This window comes from Ambystoma mexicanum, chromosome 8 (assembly GCF_040938575.1).
Source record: "Ambystoma mexicanum isolate Mex_15411 chromosome 8, UKY_AmexF1_1, whole genome shotgun sequence".
Lineage (NCBI taxonomy): Eukaryota > Metazoa > Chordata > Amphibia > Caudata > Ambystomatidae > Ambystoma > Ambystoma mexicanum.
In genome coordinates, this window is record NC_090929.1 from 518,274,435 (window position 1) to 518,296,830 (window position 22,396).

The 22,396-nt window shown below is 43.0% G+C and overlaps 1 protein-coding gene across 6 annotated transcripts in view; it reads left to right on the forward strand.

Moving 5' to 3' along the window:
* The window catches only part of PLCH2 (phospholipase C eta 2), a 2,067,875-nt gene that overhangs the window by 1,715,079 nt on the left and 330,400 nt on the right, over window positions 1-22,396 (forward strand). For all 6 annotated transcript variants that reach the window (XM_069610192.1, XM_069610193.1, XM_069610194.1 and 3 more), the window contains one exon: window positions 18,109-18,267. In XM_069610192.1, coding sequence (XP_069466293.1) covers window positions 18,109-18,267 — 159 coding nt within the window. The remainder of the gene's footprint in view (window positions 1-18,108; window positions 18,268-22,396) is intronic.

Here is a 22,396-nt window from a genome sequence, read left to right on the forward strand (position 1 = left end):
GTTTATGGCAAAAGCTTCTTCCCGCGCGCTTGGCCTAACCGCTGCGTCCATGCTCGCTCCTCTGGATTCTGCCAGCTCGTACGTCCGGCCACTATCTAGTATCTGCTGTAGTGCCCACCCCGGCTCTCTCAGCACTTGTCGCCGCAATTTACCTGAGCTGCAGCCCTGGAGGACCTGGTTTCTTATCAACTTGTTGTCCCAGCAACATGTGCTCGCCATCATTCTCAGTCTGGCGCAGAATTGATCGAGAGATTCTTCCTCCCTTTGCTTCTCTCTGCAGAACAAAAATCTTTCATAGTCGACATTCGACTGAGGAATGAAGTGGTTTTCTAGCGCAGCCTTGACAGTGTTGTAAGTAACTACTGGCAGGGTGAGTGATTCGTAGATGCGCATTATGTCCAGCCCGGCCGAATACAGAAGGGTCGCCCTTTTTGCATCATCGTTGGTGGTTCCGGTCGCTGTAAAGTACATCTCGAGCTTCTTAACCCATAGTAGCCACCTGGGTCCTAGTTTGGACGGGGGCCCCGACGTGTCAAACTCCTGCATTGGCAACAGCGACCCCTGTTGTGGTGTCCTCACCGCTCTTGTCGCAACTTCCGTATCTTTGTCGCTACTGGCCATCTTCACAGGTCGCACAGGCACCTCTGGGTGTGTTAGAGGCCGCAAACCTGGCTGGTGTAGGGCTCAACGTACCTCCTGCTGTTGTCTGTCGCCTTTTCCCCTTGTGTCTGGCTTTTTTTTTTTTTTTTGGATTGTCCCCAGGTTGTTGGGGACAGTCAAATGTTCCAAAAATTCACCCTCTCTTCTCTGGGTAGCAGCGCACGAGCACCTTTTCAGGCCGCTACTGCTCTGAGGAGAAAAACGACGTTCACGCTCGGTCCGCGTCGTGTCCTCGCGTAATGATGTGGATTGTGCGCCCACGTACGTTGGGCGAACGCTGTGGCGGCAATCCCATCCTCGTCGCTAGTTGTTACATATGGCCCCGCGGCCCTCACATGCATACGCACACGCACTCGTGTAAGGAGGACACGGGACGCGATGTTGCTTGCTACGCGTCCCGGCGGCAACTGCCGCACGGACGCAGTTTATTCCTACTGCGCATGCGCGGGTCCACAACGAGGCCCGCGCATGCGCGCTACCATAAACTGGGACGTCACACTCCCCAACCAATTTTACGTTGTGTGGTGTATAAAACAAATACTTGAGATCACTGTCCATACTGTCCCTCTCACATCCAAACCAGACAAGGTTATTTAACCTGCCCTGAAAAGCAGAGAACAATGGTGTCCTGTCTCAGTAAGGCTGAAGTCGAATCCATGGGTGAGTTTATAAATCATTCTCACTTCAGGGCATACCTGCCTACATTTGAAAATCAAAATTCCTGAGATTTATGCCCCGCCTACAGCCACACAAGACTCCGCCCATTTGCGCACGGCTCCGCCCACACGCCCCGCCCACCTGTCAAAAAGGTAAACTCTATTGTTGTAGCCTTCAGTTTGCTTATTATAGCATTGACAATCACTCATTCAATGCTATAGTAAGCAAAATGAACGTGGCACCGCCGCAGTAATAATAGTGCTTTCAATCCAATGACATGGATTGAAAGCACTATTATATTGTTGCAGGCAGTGGGCACGAACATTTCGCGCCGTTTCCGGGCCCGTCATATAATCCACCTGATTGGCTACCAGCGGCAGCCAATCAGGTGGAGAAAATGACGGGACCCGGAAAGAATCGCAAAATTCCTGAGATTCAAGGGATTTTTCCGGAGACCCGGAAAAATGCTTACAATTCCGGAGTCTCCGAAAAAATTCCGCAGGTTAAGCAGGTATGCTTCAGGGGTAGAACTGAAAAAGTAGCTAACACCATGCAAACGGTACTTCCCCCCCCAGTCCCGCGCTTTCAATTAACAAAACAGTGCATTCTGGGGGCTTCTGTCTTTGTTCACTGCAGTTGCTGAATGTATGGAAGCAATAGATTCCAATGGTTTGTTCAAAAAAACAAGACGAAAAACATGGTGTCCTGCAGTGGGAAAATCCACAGTAAATCACACGCACAAAAACCGCATATGACTGTGGTTCGTCAATGATCATAGAAACAGGACAGGTGACCCTACCCTAGCCTAGGCAGACCAGAAATGTGTCTGGCAGTTGCGCAGGGGCAAGGGGAGTTCTGTGCCTTCTCGGTAAGTGTCATCACTAATGTTTTATTTCTGAAGTTTTGAACTTGGACATCTTTTGCTGAGAAATGTGATGTTTGTGGTTTTGTCTTTCTTCCTGACCAACGTTGCATGCATATGAAGTGGAAGGTACTGTACGCTGTGCTCGTGTCTCTCTCTCTCTCGCCCCTCTCCTTTTACCCCCTCCCCCATTCACCCAGCCTATCCCAGTGTGCACAGAAATCAATCCTGTTACCAAGTCCCGAGCTCCTGCGAAAAACTGCAAGCGTGTATTGAGGTGAATTACCTTGAAAGGCCCAATGGCAGCCGGCGCGCTGCTAAGCGGCCTGCTCCTTCCAGGCACCATCAGAGAGCCAGGTCCCCTGGGCGCCAATAAATAAACTAACCTCATTCTGCTCCCTTTGACTTTCATCAGCCTGGGCTTTTGTCAACAGAGCCGCTTAATTGAATTTGTCTTCACCTTTTGAAATGAGCAGGTTCGCAAAGAGTTGTCGCTCTCTGGGAGCCCAGCTCCGTGGTCACGGCGCAAGCACCTCCATTCACCGAGCCCAGGCATTCTCCTGAAATGGCGGCCAATTATTTTAAAACATTATCCGCACCTAAATTTACATTCTTTGTGAAAATCCTGTCCTGTCCAGCCTTCTTCTCCGTGGTGTTTGTGGTGTTTCAAACCCCAAGGAGATTGATGTGCACGGACTCCTCACATGATGGCACTGCTCCCACTCAAGTTCGAACACACTTTCACACAAAAAGTGATAGCATAAATTAATCGTACGAAGATATTTAACAGCAAGTGCCTTTGTTTGCATAACTGAAATATCATGGTTTGTACACTTTTTTTTATTGTGATAGTTTCTTGTTTTTCTTTTAATTGGGGGCGTCCCTTACCAATACCCCTTACTCAATCTCTCACCCACCCTTAGCCACTCCCATTGCCCCTCTCCCCCTCAACATATACATTCTCAATTTACCACCACTGAGTAATTGCATCCTGGGAGGATAGCTCAGGGGCAACATGCTCGCCTTGGAAGCAAGACGACACAGGTTCGATCCCTGGGTCGTGCTGAAAGTCCTCAGTGTTAAGCGCGTTATAAATAACCAATTATGATTATGTAGCAACAATGCATGACAGTATGATGCAACAAACTAAAATATCCTATTTAGTCTACTTGAGCCAGTCAATATTTTCCACATGACGCCCCGCCCCTTTTCACAAGCACTGTCTGAACCACTACAGACAATGCTCACACTGTTTCACCGGGTTGCTCCTCGATCTGTGTGCAAGAGTCTGTTACTAGAGCCCACAACAACCAGAAGTAAGGAATCAACGCAAGCTCCGCCCGGCTGGCAACAAACGCATCTCTGGGCCTTGCCGACAAGCACACCGCGCAGCCACAACCAACCATCTTTGGAACACCCCACTCCTCTGCCACAGCAGCCTCAAAATAAATCTGCTCAAATGGAGGCAAAGTAAATGAATGTAGACTGCACTATTGGTGCATATGGGATCTTACTTTTCCTGTCTGGAGGTCTATATTCCATTGGACTACAATCGGGGGTGGAGCTCGCAACAACATTTTGCAGGAGCTGGATGGCAGTCTTGAAAGATGGTAGTGAGTGGGGTCATTAAACCTATTTCACTGTTGACCCTCCCCCCCCCCAACCTGGAATCCAGTAGGCTGAGTAGATATTGCTCCTTCCTTTTGCCCACTAGATGTCTTGTACCCCGCAACTCACCAGAGGCATATCAAGGGTTGTGTAACAAGTGGGGCCTTGAGCTAAGGTAGGGAACTGGGCTTGCTCTGCCCCTGGCCAAATCTGTAGGAGCTACCAAGTGTAGCGAGGTAGAGCGAATCAACCCAGGTGGGTTCAGAGGGATTCTCTCCAATAGAACATGTTTAAATAATGGGTCAAAATGGTGAATTTTAAAGTACACTTTCTGTGATAGATTGGGTAAAAGGTTACACAGTTTACAATCTGTTTTGTAGGGGAAGACATGAAAAAAGTCCATTAGCTGGCAAGTCATCAACAATGCACACAAGCATTTTCAAAAACATTTTCATAACGCCTTTGCCCACTGTTTGGGCACAGTCAGTATGAAAATGTTTTTACACTTGCAGGGTACTGGCAAAATCATCCATTCTGGTGCACCTATATATGCCAATATTTCCACTTCAGAAAATACTCCTGTTTGCTTTGCCCATGATGCCAGTAATGATACTATAACAAAACATGTTCATGCTGGCGCTTCCAATATATGAAGTATCTCACGTAAGAACATGCTCTTGTTGGCTTTGCCTTCATGCCAGTTAAAAAAAAAAAAAAAAATGCCATGTCACAGTAAGAAAACATGCCTTTGCTGGTTACCTGGTACAATAGCTCAGTGGGTTAAGCCTTTGCTGCTGCAAACTGTGTGTGATCTGCAGACCACAGGTTCAAATCTTAGCAAGGCCAGTAAAATATGCCATGAGCCTGGCAAAAAAAGTTCCTTCTACTATGCACGCGCCAGGCAATGCCTGAACCAAAAACGAAAAATGGTAGTGTGGGCCAGTTTTTATGGTTAAAGTGGGCCACTTTTTCAGCCAATGTGGACCAGCTTAATGGGTCACTTCACTGTGCAGCGAGTAGTTTTGACCAGTATTGCTGGATAAATATTTTTTTTAAATGTACAATTTGAACCACATTTTATCAAAAACCTCCCCTTTGGGTACTATTGGCACTATACAAGTAATATTGGGTACTATTCAAACAGTCTGTCATAAAAGGAATGAATAGCCATTTGCAAATATGGGCCACTTTTTATAGGTGCCCAAACAATTTTACACCCGAATCCTAGCCAGGCACGCGTGCACATGCACGCCCACACAGCTTCTGTCATTCACACTCACACCCAGAACATTCACACTGCAGTCTCATTCACGTGCACACTCGCACCCATGTACACCATTCACACTAGATTTATGCTTACGCATGCACTTAGACACCCCCTCACATACAAACATATATACAAGCACCTACACACACACTTTGACATGCATGCATGCATACATATATAAATGCATACAATATACACAAACAAAAATTTTTTGTTTCTTACCCATTTCCCCCTCTTTCCTGTCTACACCTCTGCATCTCACATACTATTTAGGTAAACAAAGGAACGCTAATCATTGGAGGCATAGGCCAACTAAAAGTGGAGCCCAGTGGTAAAGCCTTTAGCCTCCACATAGGGGGTCTATTTATATCCCCCTGGCATGATTTTTTCCTCAGCAAGTTTGCTGAGGCAGCAGTCCCAGTAAAAGACTATTTTCTCACCTTGGAGAGTGGTGTGTTTAAGTAAATGCACTGCTCTGCGAGGTGACGATTGTGACAGCTCTTTGCTGTCTGAGACTGGGCTGGGTCTAGCACCATATTGATGACTGCTGCATCAAAGTGGAAAGGCTTCAGCCCTTCCAAGCCTATGCCTTGCGCCGTCCATGACTACAGTATAGCTCTCTGCCACATTGCATGGTTGTACCGTTCGCGTACCGGACCCAGCGCCTAAGTTTCATCCATAATTCAGACCGGTTATGTGTCACCATACTCATAGAATAACCAGCTGTAATATAGAACCGTAAATTAGTCTAATCAATTAGTTCTGGCGATAGTTCTTACCAGCAAGGGTGGACTGGCCTATAGGGAACTCTGGAGATTTCCCAGTAGGCCTCTGCAGCTTGGGCCTCTTTTGTGTGATATTTCAACATTTTCCCATAGGAAAAGGGTTGGGCTTGCTGAACATGTGTAATATGGGGCCACTTTGAACATTGTTTCCAGGGCCTCCTTTGGTGCCCAGTCCACCCATGCTTACCAGTAAAGTACATTAGGAAACTTTGATAAGTTATTATTCAGATCGCCTGAGGTTTAAACAAAGCACAGGAATTCAGTATTCATGTACCCCCATATTAGCTGTTAGCTAAGCATTACAGCCACATATCAAAAACATCCTGCTTGCCAAATATGCCATATAAATAGCACCTTAAAAAGGGTATTGGGGACCTCTTTACGAACAATGAAGCCCCCCCATACAGACTACATTGAACATAAAACAACTGTTTGTTTTACTAGTGATTGTAGCATAGTTTATTCAAGTATTTTACTTAATGACCCTTGTTAACAACACACCCATGTCCCCTCTGTGGGGTCCAGGTGCCATGTTTATAAACCACTCTCCTTTGGCCTTACTTATTTTGATGTCTCCATTATATTATGCGCTTGCAATCCATCAAAGGTCTTTGACAATAAATACTGTGTCCTATTTGTATATAATTCTCTAAAGATGTCTGTGCAGATTTCTGCTTCCCCTCTTCATCTCTCCTCTTCTAAAATACGACGAGGGAACACACATTCTCTGCTTATAAATGCTTTAATGGTGCATGTTGTTCTGTGGGCCCCAATGCAATGTTTAATTGAGAGACACACAGATGTAGCGAAAGCGGGAGTCAGAAGGAGATCAGCAGAGCGAGATACAGAAAGAAAGGGAGAGGGGTACCCCTATGGAGGGAGAGAGAAAGGGACACAGAAGGGGAAATAGATTGTGGAAGGGTGGGGGAGGAATAAGGATATATGTGGAGAACATCAGACCATATTAACATGGAGTGGGATTGCGTGCCAGACAGCACTGGTACAACAGGTAGAAAGACAGGGAACAAAACCCCAAATTAAATTGACAATAGCAACAGTGGTCACACTATTCCACAGTGGCGCTCGTGAGCGAACCAGTGCGGAATACAACAGGTGGTGCCCCAGTTTTCAGAGTGCATAAAAAAAGGACAGTATGAGTAGGATGAAGTTCTATATCTAGAACTACCTGAATTCCCTTGAGTGCTAGGTTGCACTGGTGTGCCACTCGTCTAAAGCAGACAGGATAAGGAATGGAAATTTACCAAAACTCTAGTATGCCAATGAAAGCAAATGGTGTTTTAAAGCTGGGGCAGTCTCCTGGTGGGAGAAAGCGTCAAACACACTGCATAAGAAACGCGATGTGGGATGTGACAGGCAGTGTTAAAAAACAAGAATAGAAACACACACACTAGGTCAGTCTACTCGTGGTAACAATACCATTTTAATAACCTTTAGTTCTTATCTAATGTGTATTGGTGTTTATAAAAGATAATTAAGGTTATCGATTTAGTAAAATAGGTTTTGTAATAACCCAATGTGTTTTTTATAAACGTGAAGATTGTTCAGACTAATGTTATTAAAATCACGGGTGGATAGCTCAGCTGCAACGTGCTTGCCTCTTGGAAACAAGACGACACAAAAGCAACACAGGTTCGATCCCCGGGTCCGCGCTTAGAAACCTCTGGGTATTAAGCGCATTATAAATACGCAACTAAGACCTATTCCTGTAACAGCGCCTCAATGCCCCCAGGCTGTGTGAGCGCTTTAAAAATGCAAATAAATAAATAAATAAAATTAAAAAATTAAACTGTTGAAGACACAAAAGGGCTTGATCACACTTCGGGGTGGGGGGGGGGAACGCCTCAAGAGAAGGTGCCCACTTGGTATGAAAGCAATAACATGATTCCTTTTAGTCCTTGGTCTACTGGTTTCAGTGGTATTTAAGTAAATGTACCCACTTTCTTCAGGACAGTCTTTATATCAATACATCTACATCTGTGATATTAAGGATGGCACTTGGGTTACTTCAACCTTTTTTGTCAATACGGCTGTAAGACCCGTGAACAGGTTGGTGACCCTGGAATGATTAAAACAAAACCGGGGTCATTTCTATTTTGCAAGCCTAAATTAATTAGAATTAAAACAATGATAATTCAGGAATGTTTTTGAACACACCAACTGAATAATTTGACATACTTTCACACAAATTCGAATTTAATTGCACCAGTTGTTATGCATTTATTCATTCTCTAATATGAGCCCAAATTGGTAATTGCATCGATCTGGATGTGCTGATTGCCTGTGACATGTATTATGGGATTACCTCCATCCATGATATAATAGTATAGCATTCATATGTAACACAGAGCATGCATGTGCACTGTACAATCTTCCACCCATAGCTGTTATGAAGGGTGTACTGCTGGATTACGATAAGTCCATTGGGGGCTGTATTATAAAGATTGAGTTAAAAGTGGAGCGGATCCATATACAACTCGCAACATTATGCTTGCTGTTCCGTCTACCTGTTAATCTTGGGTACGCATATTCACAGATGTATGTGGAAGCGTAGGTTAACATAGACTCGTAGCCATTTTGTACAGCCATTCATATAGTGGAATGCCGATAAAAGCTCGAACGTGTGGGAACCATCACGCTGGAAAGGGGGGAGAGAAAAATGAAGTACCCATTAACGGGGGCTGGAAGGGAGAGGGAGTTTATCCCTCACCAAAACTACAAAAAACTATAACTGAAGCTACCTGAATTAAATGCGCCAAGGAAACGCTCACCAGCTGCGGATTCACAACAATGATCCTGATGTTTGTATGATGCGGGTGGCTTTGCCAGTGAGTTAATACGTACGCGATCCTCATTAGCAAGTCATGTGAGCTTGCGTGCATGGATCATGTGATTGTCTGATGCTTGATCAGGCGAGCCAGGCAAATCACTTATATAGGCATGCATTGTGTGGAGGTAGGGCAATTCCATGCTCCAGACCTGTGATAATCACAAGCCTCTTGTCACTACAGGTGGAATCCAGCCTCCATAAAACATGGCTCAATGTTAACATTCAGCTGTATGATGAATCGCATGGGAACTGTTCGTTAGAGGTCGGGCACACCTGTTGAGAAGAGAGGCATCACTTTGAGGGTGTTGATAAGCCTTTTGATTTGACCATCCCTTGCGTGATATCATTGTGTAAGGTCCTTGTTGCAATAAGGCCCCAGCACACACCTTAGAAGTTAACTCAATCTTTATAATACAGCCCCCAATGGATTTATCGTAATCCAGCAGTACACCCTTCATAACAGCTATGGGTGGAAGATTGTACAGTGCACATGCATGCCCTGTGTTACATATGAATGCTATACTATTATATCATGGATGGAGGTAATCCCATAATACATGTCACAGGCAATCAGCACATCCAGATCGATGCAATTACCAATTTGGGCTCATATTAGAGAATGAATAACTGCATAACAACTGGTGCAATGAAATTCGAATTGGTGTGAAAGTATGTCAAATTATTCAGTTGGTGTGTTCAAAAACATGCTAGAATTATCATCATTTTAATTCTAATTGATTTAGGCTTGCAAAATAGGAATGACCCCGGTATTGTTTTATTCATTCCAGGGTCACCAACCTGTTCCCGGATCTTACGGCAGTATTGACGAGGAGGGTTGAAGTATCCTAAGATCCATTCTTAATATCACTGACGTAGATGGATTGATATGAAGACTGTCCTGAAGAAAGTGGGTACATTTACTTAAATACCACTGAAACCGGTAGACCAAGAACTAAAAGGAATCATGTGTTTGTGCTTTCATACCAAGTGTGCACCTTCTCTAGAGGCGTCCCCCAAAGTGTGATCAACGCCTTTTGTGTCTGACAGAAACATTAGTGTGAACAATCTTCAGGTTTATAAAAACACCTTGGTTTATTACAAAACCTGTTTTACTAAACCAAGAACCTTAATTATCTTTTATAAACAACAATACAGATTAGAGCAGAACTACAGGTTATCAAAATTGTATTGTTACCACGAGTAGACTGACCTAGTGTGTGTGTGTTTCTATTCTTGTTTTTTAACACTGCCAGTGACGTCCAACATCGCGTTTCTTATGCAGTGTGTTTGACGTTTTCTCCCAACAGGAGACTGCCCCAGCTTTAAAACACAATTTGCTTTCAGTTGCATACTAGTTTTGGTAAATTTCCATTCCTTATCCTGTCTGCTTTAGACAAGTGGCACATCAGCGCAACCTAGCACTCGAGGGAATTCAGGTAGTTGTACATAGAACTTCACCCTATCCCACTGTCTTCTTTGTATGCACTTTGAAAAAAACGGGGGCACCCCCTGTTGTATTCCACACTGGTTCGCTCACAAGGGCCACTGTGGAATAGTGTGAACACTGTTGCTATTGTCAATTTAATTTTGGGTTTTGTTCCCTTATTGTGTTATATTACTGTTGCTGGGACTAACCCTGCATAACTAGAGGCACCCTACTGTGTGTTTTTAGATAGAAAGACAGGCCACAATGACACAGATAAAGCGAGCGACAGAGTGAGACAGTGCGAGAGTGATACAGTGCGAGCATATGTCACGGACTGAGAAGGTACCAGAAAATACAACTCTCTCGCACAGAGGTGTAAACTGAGAGTGAGACTAAGAGATCAGAGTGGGAGAATAAGCGTGAGACAGAAAGGGGTATGACGCACTATGTACAACTAGAAGGGTCGGACTGGAGCATGAAAGTGTCTTGGTTGTACCCTGGTTGTCAATGAAAAAAGTGGCCACAGTTGCAAAAGGCAATCCATTCCTTTTGTGCCAGACCGTTTGAGCAGTACCCAAGGGGCAGTACTATGATAAAATGTGATGCAAATTGTGCATTTTAAAGATTATGGGGGTCATTCCGAGTAGGGCGGTAAGGGTTAACAGTCACCGGTAACGAGACCGGTGCCGTTAAACCCTTACCGCCCTATTCCGAGTTCCCTTTGCGGGTTGGTACTTAACGCCTGCTTTTTGCAGGCGTTAAAAAACAAACCCGCAAAGGGACCTAGGAGCTAATTACGGCACCGTAATTTATGGTGCCGTAATTAGCGCCTTCCCCATTCCCATTGAGCCCTATGGGACAAAAATGGGAATGGGGAAGGGCCCATGGTGAATGGGGAATTACCGCCCCCGCCAACCTTGGAATGGGGCGGTAATTCCGCCATTCACCATGGCGGAGTTGGAAAAATAACGGCGTTAACCAAGGCGCTAACAGCGCCTTGGTTAACGCCAGGGTCAGAATGAGGCCCTATTTATTCAGTAACACTGGTCAAAACTATTAGCCGCGTTGTGAAGTAGCTCATCAAACTGGCCCACATTGGCCCAAAACACTGGCTGACGCTACCAATTTGCATTATTGGTTTGGGCATTGCCCTAGTTCGTTACATAGGACAGTCCGAGCCTGACAGCTAGTTAGTCTGTTGCCCACAAGTACTTTTCTTCATTAAAGGCAGATAGCCCCTACAGGGTACAGAACACCAACATTTGAAAGCACCGCTGTTCAACTGGGTTCATTTATCAAAAATAGAACCAAACATTGATTTGCCTTTATTAATGGCAATCCTCTTTTTTTTTTTTTTTAAATAGCTAACTCTACGTTGTGATTCTTTTTCAAAATGACTACACAGTATCTTTTGATTGCTAATAAGTAAAATCTAGCATATTGTCTTTTAAAAATAGTCGCCATTCTAGGGTATTTTGTTCCCACTAGTCCCCATAATTTTGTTAAAATATAAAAAAATTAAATTGCGTTTTGCACTGTTCCCTTATTTATAGATCTGACAAAATCCATATCCAAATATTTACAGTTTGTTTTTATTCTTAGTTTTAATTCACTGTAATTATTAAACATTTCACAAATGAAGCCAGCCCATGTTTCACACTTCCTGGTGATTTTTCAGGGCTTTATTTTTTTTTTAAATCATGTGACCAGCATAATACATTACTAGACTACCTGGCATTATGTAGTTACCCAGTGGCTTGTTTGACTGACACCTAACGGCTGGTATGCCTACAAAATATCCCCACCAAAAATATTGCCGTGCATATGGCCATTTGTCTCGCCATAGGCGATATTTTTGGGGGGGATAATTTGTGGTAGCGGGGTTTGCGGGGCCATCCACCACACATTTTAAAATAATGCAGGGGTGTCCCCCGCAGGATCCATGGGTCAGTATCGCTGCAAAAATATGGCAATGTTTTTGTATCGCAATATTTTTGCGGGGATATTAACACATGGAACCTAACGGCTTACATTTGTAAATATCAATGAAGATTTTGACTGTCCCAGAATATACGAATGGATTAAAATCAGCAAAATAAGAAGGCACAATGCATTTTGACCTTGACAGATGTACACAGAAAGGAGCACAGGTCAGTGCAGCTGAAAATGTGTAACTTAATGCAGATGTTCTCTTCACTTCAATACTCACTGTCTCGCTCATTTGTCAAAACACTCTTCCAATGTGCACATAGCACTTGTGGCGGGTCAGAAAGAGGATGCAGAGTCTGGTCTTCCATTTTATGTTTATGCTTTATTAAAAGAAAAGTGAAAACTCCTGACTTTCCCTAAACTACGGGTATTCCCTACCTAGCAAATACCAACTTGGGTGCTCGTCAGTGAGATGAAAAGGAAGATGTGTCCAAACTAATTTAGCCAATTTAGCCTGACCCTACGACCACAAAAACAACTAAGGCATAGAAATATGACTTCCTGCTCCTGGTTTCTCAGCAAGTTCACTTTAGTAAAGTATACGTAGGTAGTTCTTTGTAACTACTTTTATCAAGTCATATAGTTCAGATAATGGGCTCTTCAAGTTTTCAACCGTGTTTTTCACACGCTGGTTCTTTTTCTCCCTTTTATTCTTTTCTCTTCTGATCTTATTGGATTTTATTTCTCTTTTCCCTTGGGACACTTCTGTTCTTCCCATGTTAGTCAAATGTGAGACTTTCTCTTTACTCCATGTACAATCCTTTTCTTGAGTAGGACAAATAGGGTTGTTATTAGAATTCTCACTCTTCTTATATACTTCCAACACTTGTTCTTCACTGGGACTAATATTAAGGGTTCCACTAAGGATTCTCCCTCTTCTTGGGTATTTGCAACACTTGGTCTTTACTGGGATGAATATGAGTGTTCCAGTAACGATTCTCACTCTTATATATTACAAATCATGAGTCCTTACTGGGACTAGTATGAATGTTCCATTTGTTATTTTTGGTCCCCCACCCAGATCTCCCACTCTCTCCGTTACCTTTATGTCTCGGAGATCACATACCCGGGCCGGCAGTCTGGAGTGGGCTCTCTTCGGTGATTGTCAGCACAATGAGTGGTGCCTTCAGGTAAGTGGTCATGGCGTCATCTAGGGACTCACAAGTCCACCAGGTTTCGATCATGCCACCACTTCTTGCTCTGCAACTCTTTGGACACTGTACCAGTCCTTCGGCTTCTCTTGCTTCAGGTTTCCCAACATTGGAAGCCCTCCGTTCCCATTTCTTTAGCTTTGCTCCCACAGCTGATTTGGTACTCCTGGGCTTATCTCTCGTCATGGTTTCCTTCTCACTGATTTGTGACAATAACAAATATCGTCTTTTTCTTCATGTTTTTTTTATAGCAGGTTTTATTAGTGATGAGTTAATTACAGGTGGGTTGGTTAGGGAGCTCCTAATTAGAATGGGAGTACTTGTCCCCAAGTGGGGAGTCTCTCCTGGTGTGGTCTCACTTGCCTCTACCCATAGGGAGGGTTTTGCGTAGCATGCTCCCCTCCCTAGTCTCCCAGCCAAAGGCTTCCCCGTGAGGAGAAGTGACTGAATCACACGATTTGTCACACACTGCTGCAATAATACTCTCGTGCTTCGAAAATCGTTGCGGGCCTTCATTGGACGTTGGCCACAATAACTAGAGCCCATCTAGCCCCTAGCCAGTACTAGGCTTACCGCTTAAGGCTGTATCCTAGCATACATTTGTTGTAGCCTTATTTGACCTAAAACACATTTCGGCTGGAGCTGAAATCTAGCCCCACGTGACCGGCCTCTGCAATGTTCGAAAAGGCATGCGTTCAAACCTCCCCTCTCTTGATCGTCTATAAGGCACGTTCCAGGTACTCTCTCTTTAGCCATAACTTGGTTTCTGAGCAGATGTGTAAAGTTCATTTACCGCAAAGTGTCCAATAAAAGTCTCCTGAACAGCTGGATGCTGCATCATCGTAACCCCAGCACGCTCTAAGGGCTGTGCAGCGAAAGGTATTGCTGCGCCTTTCTGATTGGTCTCTTAACCGGATGACGCCGTGCACTATAAACTAGTACCTATTCTATTCCATCTCTACTCTTTCAGGATTTCACATGCTAGAAACAATTATGTATTCATACTTAGTTTGCACACACTATATTCCTACGTTGTATCTGTCACCTGATGCAGGCTGCTGTTCGTGTACCCCCTCCTGTTTCTTCTTTTTCTTGGGATTCAACCCTTTTGCAGAAGTCAGTTTATTGTATTGGTTTTAGGAACAGGAAGGTAAACTGCCCCTGCGATTGCTTTTCCTGCACAGCAAACAGGGCCGCCATTTCCCACCGAACGCGAACATTTCCCAAGTTCCTTATTGGCCTATCCGGTTGCAGACAATAATGAAAATGAAGATTGTGCTAATTGCATTTTAATCCCAAAACGGGCATCCATGTTGATTCCTGTCATACCTTTTGATGTCCGGTGTCTAATTTAGCTGTAATCAGCTGTGAGGCTCTTGTGCATTTTCTGATGCCAGGCTGTTCTTTTTATTAGACAAAAAAACGCAGGTTTGTTACCATTCCTACAGAGGCTTTCTTCGTTTTTCAGTTAGCACCCTATTAACCCTTAAATGGCCAATTTACACTGCACACGTGCACGCACCTACTCGTGCATTACACACAAGCATACATATATATATGCAGCTACACAGGCACAGGTAGAAACATGCACATCTGTACATGGTACTCCTATGCACATGCACTGTCCATATTATTGCATATGTTTACTTACACACGTGTAGTGAGACACATATGTTTGTAAGCATCCATATTACTTGAATGTGGCTGTTTCTGTACACATGTCAATGACTTCACGCCTGCAGTGCATGGCAATGATGTCATACACACCACATATGGACCCTCGTGGGTATAATGCATTTCCTGTGAATTATGGCACATCTTCGTCCAGTACTGGGAAACAAAGTCCTTTGTTCTGCATTTTTATCAAATGCCCATCAACAAATGACTGTGAATTCAACTCCCACAATGCCATGCTGAGGTCTGCTGACGCATGCTGCTTTTGGGGTCCCACTGTCCCCATGGTTCTTAGTGGTTCTAAATTCCCAAATCATGGGGACAGTGCCATCACTGTGACTGGGTGCGTAAGTGGAAAGGTCATGTGCCCTGGAAAGCATGTTTGCAGTCTGCGGCGAAGCAGTTCCATTGGAATATTGGGACGCATGTCATTGTATGTAAGGCCTAATATGCAGTAGTTGGGTAGATTTTACGTCAGTATCTAGAAATGTGGTTTTGTAGCTTATGCCTCTCCCCCCCCCCCCACCCCGCAACCACCTCCCTTCTCGTGAGCGACATAAGCATCTTCCAACCAGAGACCAAGGTCTGGAAACCCAGGCGGGGGCAAACTACATGCATGCACTTGGACACTCCTCGGCGTGAGTCAACTAGGAATGCTTGTTAAATAGTAATAATATATAACAACTCTCTCCCCATTTGCACCACATCCTATTCAACAATCTCATCCAGCTCTACACAATTGTGCACGGTTTCCATCATCGCAATTGGCGGAAAGCGCAGCTAATTCCTTGGGATTTCACTTCAATGCCTGCTACAGGATTTCCAGCTGGACCCATCGATGACTTGGTAACAAACGGTGTGATTTCAGTTAAACCTATTTTGAGTTTGTATGGTTTCGGCTTAGTATTTCTTTTTAGCTATTTAAAAATGAGATTTTTTCTAGTCTAATTTTCATTTGGTGATTGGGTAGCGAAGTTTACGTTTGTGGGTGTAAGTCTAGAAAATGGGACTCCTAATTTTAACAGCAAACCAAGCACTACAAATGGAGTTTCTTCTAATTCTGCTATCCATTAAAGAATCCATGTTCCACTGGACCACAGTGCTGCAGCCAAAGCAATGCACATGGACACCTGCATGTGTCCCAGTAAAGGTGCCATTAATAGATCAGTGTTATACGGTCATGGTAGGCATATCATGGACATTTTTCAATGTGGTGTGAGTCATGTCTTGCATAAGGCAGAGAACCCATACATGTTGCTTGGTTCTAGCCTATGATGCTAATCACAGAACCGAGGATTTAAGTTAACTCTACTTCTGGATTGGTAGGATGCCTTTGTAACAACCAATTAGATGACCCTGATCCTTCCCTGGTGATCGTCTGTATGATACATTTCAAACCTCCTTTCATTAGTTGTTTATAGATCCATAGTCAATAGTGGAACACGACTACAAATCCCAGAAACCTGTGGGCACTTTCAGCAAGCTCTGACAGAGCATCCAATTTTGATAGTATTTTTGATAAGCTCTGATTGACTGTGGACATCTCTCTGGCATGGAAAATCCATTTTCCTTGCTTTGTGTAGCTGAAGAAATGCAAAAACGTTTATCAATTGTTTGGGCATTTCTTTCTTATTACTAAATATATAGGTGTCCATCAGGTTTCCATTAGATGGCATTTAGTTTTCCTAAATGTACAATACGTGTATGAACATGCATCCCCATCACAGTTTTGTTTTGACATTTCGCCCCAGTTGAGCTAGATGCGTCCATTAGGTTCAAGCATTTAACAACTGAAATCACACTGGTGATGCACAAACGTAACCCGCATCACATCTCTGTAGTTTATTAACAATTTAGCTAGAATATGCCCGAGTAGCCAAATGGTGCCTGGTGTGAATGTGACGATCCTATAACCCCTCCATCAATTTCAATTCATCAACTCTGTGGGCATGTCGTTGAGGACTTTAGAGTATAGGCGTGTGGTATTGTATACTGTAAAGTCGGACCCCAGACATCTCTTCAGACTCCCTTGAGTGTCATGCCTGATTCTGGATAATGCTTCGATTATCTGGGCAGCATGACTGCAATTCATACCCCCTGCATTATTTTCCACCATTCGGTCTAGAAGATGTTTGTCTATTAAAAGAAGAATTGAGGCCACCGTGCCCCTAATTTGGTCCCATAGACCATTTATTCAGCTTAATTTTCATAAACTTCCAGAGCCTCTTTATTCATTATCATTTCTTCAGTTTCTTTCATATGTATTTAGACTATTTCATCATGTTTTACTCTGTGCTTCTTTACAACTTCACTCCTGATTTTTAGTGAATTTCTTATTTATGTAGATCCAGCTTTTACCAATTCTTCCTAAACATATAATTTTCCCTTTACCTCCTTTATGTGTACCCTCTCTTTGATTCCCTTTAATTCACGCTTCCTTGGGTTTTCTTTATTTAGTATTTTTGGTCTTCTCTTTTTTCATTCATTTTTAATTTCTTTCCTTTTAGATTTTTCTATCACATTTCCTTTTACATAGGCGACATCCTCAGTATTTTCGGTGACTGTTTTTGGGTGGAGATTTTTGACCTTTCTGTTGTTCTCATATCCTTTGCCAAATCAGCCTGTCATAAATCAGCCTGTCGTTATGTAGTTTCACTTTCCACTAGGGATGTTACGATTACCAGGCTGGGTTGGGATGAGATGTAGTGAATCCGGACTGGTCTTTGATCTCTAGGAGGATGGGTAGTGATTAATCTAGAATTTCGGATCATCCTCCTTAAAGAAGATGCATGGGTTAAATGTGGACAATGAACTCTGCCTTTCAAATTCAGAAGGCGGGTGGTGTTCAACACACTTCTGATTAAGGACCCCAAAAAATTAGGATCATTTGAGAGACCGGAACGGAATCAGTTTGTCACCATTTATTTCAATTGGGTGCTTTTGTTTTCAGTCTTTCCCCATCTGTAAATCCTTATCTGTTCTATTTTGTACTATTTATATACCAGCTTTGTAGCATAAGTTCTACATAAAGGAATCTTAGGGAGAAACGTCCTAGCAAAAATCCTGCTTGTCCTTAGAAAGGAAAAGTACATTGTCCACATTAAATTCTTTCCCTGCCCGCCATAGATATGAATGAGGCAACACTGCACCTTGATTGATATTCCTCTTTCTATGTTACTAGGCTTCCACAAACAGGAAGCAGGTAGAAAATATAGCCAAGAAGAAACTGGACTCGCTTTTGAAAGAATCCAAGATCCGCGACTGTGAGGATCCGAACAATTTCACAGTGTCCACTCTGCCACCACATGTGAAGCTGCATCAGAAACCGGAATTTAAAAAGGTGTGTATGCTCTGTCATCAATGTAAAAAATATATGCATATCATTTCATGTTTATATACTTCTTAATAATTACCTGTTCGGAGAGGCTTCCAAAATTGACAGGTGAGCCAACTCATGGATTATTCGTTGATAGAAGAATGTCTATATTTACACACTTTGCAATCTATTATCTTGGCAATTGTGTTATTGCTTTATTTATGGAGTTTACTTCTACAAATTCTATGTCCTGTTTTGATGAAGTTAGATTATTTAGTTTTCGTTTTCACCTTTTTCCTATTGCTTTTAAAATCATATTTACTGGATATTGACCCCACCCATACCTCCTCCTGTACTCCTGCTTGTTTTGTAAGGTTTCTACTTGTAGCATCTTTCCGGTTTTCTTTTAGATACTGTTATGATCCATTTCCAAAATTCCCGTTCCTCGAAATATGTAGCTATCCACATTGCCTAACCCTTCCCCTTGTGTTTTTACCTCATTCTAAAACTAACTCCAACATTCACCCTAATCCTGCCACACATTCTTCCTTCCCTAAAGTTGATTTACTTTCTTTACATGATTTCTCCAGTTACTAGAGTCATTTGTAATGATGGTATTTTATTGTACCACAAAGAAATGCTGTTGATCATTCAATTTTTTACAGTCTCCTAGGACCATAATACAAAACGAGTCGTTTGGCCAGAATGGCATATATTAGTCACCTACGTAAACCAAGAAAATAATGTACATCTCTTGTTATAACAGTCAATACCTTATTCTCTAGACCACATCCTTCCTGTTCATGCTGCTGTGTTCGTCAATGAAGTGTTTTAAGTACATTGTTCTCCTGTGCCCAGAGGGGAGATTATACAGTATCTAGTTGTGCTTCTATGTGTATTGCACTCTCTTTACATGGTTGCATATTTACTCGCTGAATGATGATTTGATTTACAAATGGACATCCAGTTCTAGTCGAAGATCTTTCTACTTTTTGACCCCTTTGTTAATCCAAATGGTCTCATTTAGCAACTTCCTCATAAAAGCATGGACCAGTTGCTTAATCAAGAACTCTTCTTGTAGGTCTGACTGAAGAGAGTTTGCGCTCTGCTGGACGGCAAATGTCTTCTAGTAAAGGGGTTGCAAAGTCTAGGACTGATACTAGACCTCAATTATGTTCGTGGCAGAGCGCCAATGATAAGTGCACAAAAAGTCAGTGGGGTTTAAGTTGAGTCCTTTCCTCAAGTAGTACTGGTCCAATGGGGTGTACGGTCATCATTTTGAATGCAATATATTTATTTATTTGTATTTTTAAAGCGCTCACACAGCCCGGGGGCATCGAGGCGCTGTTACAGAATTTTTTGTTGTTGTTTTCTTAGTTGCATATTTATAACGCGCTTAAATACCCAGAAGCGCGGACCCGGAGATCGAACCTGTGTTGCTTCGTGTCGCCTTGATTCCAAGGTGAGCACATTGGCACTGAGCTATCCTCCCGGGACGATATCAAACGACATTCGACATTCGAATCAAAAGGACCGAATGGCTTTTTTGAAAGTTTTTTTTTTTTTTTTTTTTTTTGGTTTTGGGATATGTAGAATTAGTGGTTTTTGGCCAAAAAATGGGGGTTTGCCCCCTCCAAAAAAAGAAAAAAAAAGTGCATTCGATTTTTTTTTTTGTCTTTTTGTTTCGAAAGTATTGCATTAAGAAACTTTGTATTCGATCTTTAACTATAAACCGTCCAATGGTGCTCTCTGTGTGATGAGGGATGAAATATCTAGTGAAGGTAGAAACCTGCGAGGGAGAATGATGCATCATCACTTCCTGAGTTGTCTTTAAAGAGTACATGACGTGATTTTTAATAAGAAATTCCAACCGAAAATGGTATCCACTGAAGCGGGAGAACCATTCAACTATCATTCTTTAGAATATATTCATTTGACCAAAAGGGAAAAAAGCTTCTCTTGTAACATACAGGACATGCTTTGGGCTTCATGTTTAGGACATTGTTAGCAGATTTCAGGCATTGAAGAATAAGAGGTTGTGAAAGATTTGGGTTGTGTGCAGCATACCAGTGTGCTCCATAGATGATCAGAAGGGAAAGTGCTGACTTAAGCTTCCATGACTATCCAATCCCTTACCTCTGTGCTGCCACTGGTAGAAAATGCCAGATTTTTTCAATTAACAGTGTGCTGTGAAGTTGTGGTACTTTTCTATTAAATGCATAGTAGTGCCATAGGGAAGTGTGAATGTGTACCTTTAAAATTATAGCATCCCTACTGTAATGTGTTGAGACTAGCCCATACAATATAGAAAACCCCAGCTAAGACCTGGAGGTAGTTACTGAAGTATAGTGTTCCACCCTGGTATGCATTGCTGCAAAGTCCTAATAACTTGTGGCAGCCCTGCTGATAGGTTCTGTTAAATGTATTAGTCTAGTTAAGACTTGTTGGCATAATCCCATTGAAGGTATCACAGTTCTTCCCTGATGCGCTGGTCCTGCCTTGCAAAAGGTATGACGGCCTATGTTAAAAGAGCTGCAGTGACCCATCACAAATATAGCTTCTCTACTAAAAAAGGGTTGCACTCTTCTAGTCAAACTGTTGAGTCTTCCACTGTTAAGACATATGCTGAATCGCAGATCTCCCAACAAACACAGCACTGGATCAGGCCACAATCCCCCCAGCCCCAAAACCCAAGGAAGAACCCTACGTCCATAAAATGTCAAATGGCCTCAATAATACACCAACTCTCAAAGATGATTAGAGATTTTTAGTTGAAATGTTTGCACTTGTGCCCACTAAAGGCCGTCCCTCCCTTGTCTCCAGTGGGCTTTTCCCTCCTGTGACTGATCACAGGGATCAGTCACTGCTCGCCAAGGGGTGGAGGGAGGGGGTTGACCCAGTGAGGCTAGGGAGATGAGCCCACTCTGCAATACACTCCCAAGAGGTAGAGGCAAGGTGGACCTCACCGGGAGAGACTCATCCTTTAGGGACTAGGACTTCCATTCTTACGAGGAGTTCCATAAGAAACATACCAATAACACACATCAAATAAAATCCAGTTACGAAAGGTATGAAGAACATACCAAAATATGTTACTGTTGTCAAGAAACCATTGGAAGGAAAACATGCGTAGAGACGAGGAAAAAGGTTTGTGGAGGGATGGAGAGCAAAAAACACATAGAAAGGACTGTGATAATGCTCCGGAGAAGACCCACAGCGACGTAATAAAAGGAGGCAGAGACTGGGAATTGAGAGAGAGAGAGAGGGAGAGAACTTGCGAGTTACATATACGCTCGCAGGTGTATGCTTATGAAAAGCTTGATGCACTGCGTCCTGTACCTGAGAGAGAAAAGTAAAACTTCAGGTGCATGGCGTCAGGAAGGAGAACACAGGAGAGAAACTGAGGCGGACATGAGGCGACCTTATCCCAGACAAATACGAAGTGATGACCTGACCACACCAAAGCAGTGATGGACCAGAGGGTCTGTGAACAACACCGACACCACTTCCGTGGAAGTGCATGAAACATGGCGGCAAACAAGATAGTGGCAAACTCGTACATGAGAAAACAGAAAAGAGGAACACCAGAAGAATTCTGAGAGGCCAACCTTAGAAGTAGAATTGAATGTACCAACCAGGCAGTAAACCCGATGATGTTATCCATGAGCACGAAAGGTAACGGGAAAAGCGGGATACCTGGGAGGCAGACTGAAAATCATCACTGGAATGCGTATACTCGTACCAGTCGAAAAAGGATATTGACCTCGAATGAAGAGAAAGAGAATCATTACTGGAATGCTGAGACTCGTCCCAGCCGAGATAACGTATTAACATGGAATGCTAATTCTTTCTAAAAGATTTATACACAAAGTAGTGGAGAAACACTTGAGCCACTATTGATGAAAAGGGAAAAACTGAAGAGCCGATTGAAATGCAGAATAAGGGCCAGGCCCAAAGTGAAACCAGAGACTGTAAAATAAATGTTGAGAACTCAGGAAGTCAAGAAAAAAGTCCTTAGTGTTGGATAACAATACCTTATAAAAGAAGAATAATAAATAAAAAGGTAAATAAGATAAGAATAGAGCAAGAGGGAAAATCAGAGTACACATAAAAAAGGGAAGGTTAAACATTTGAAGAGCTCAGCAGCAGAACT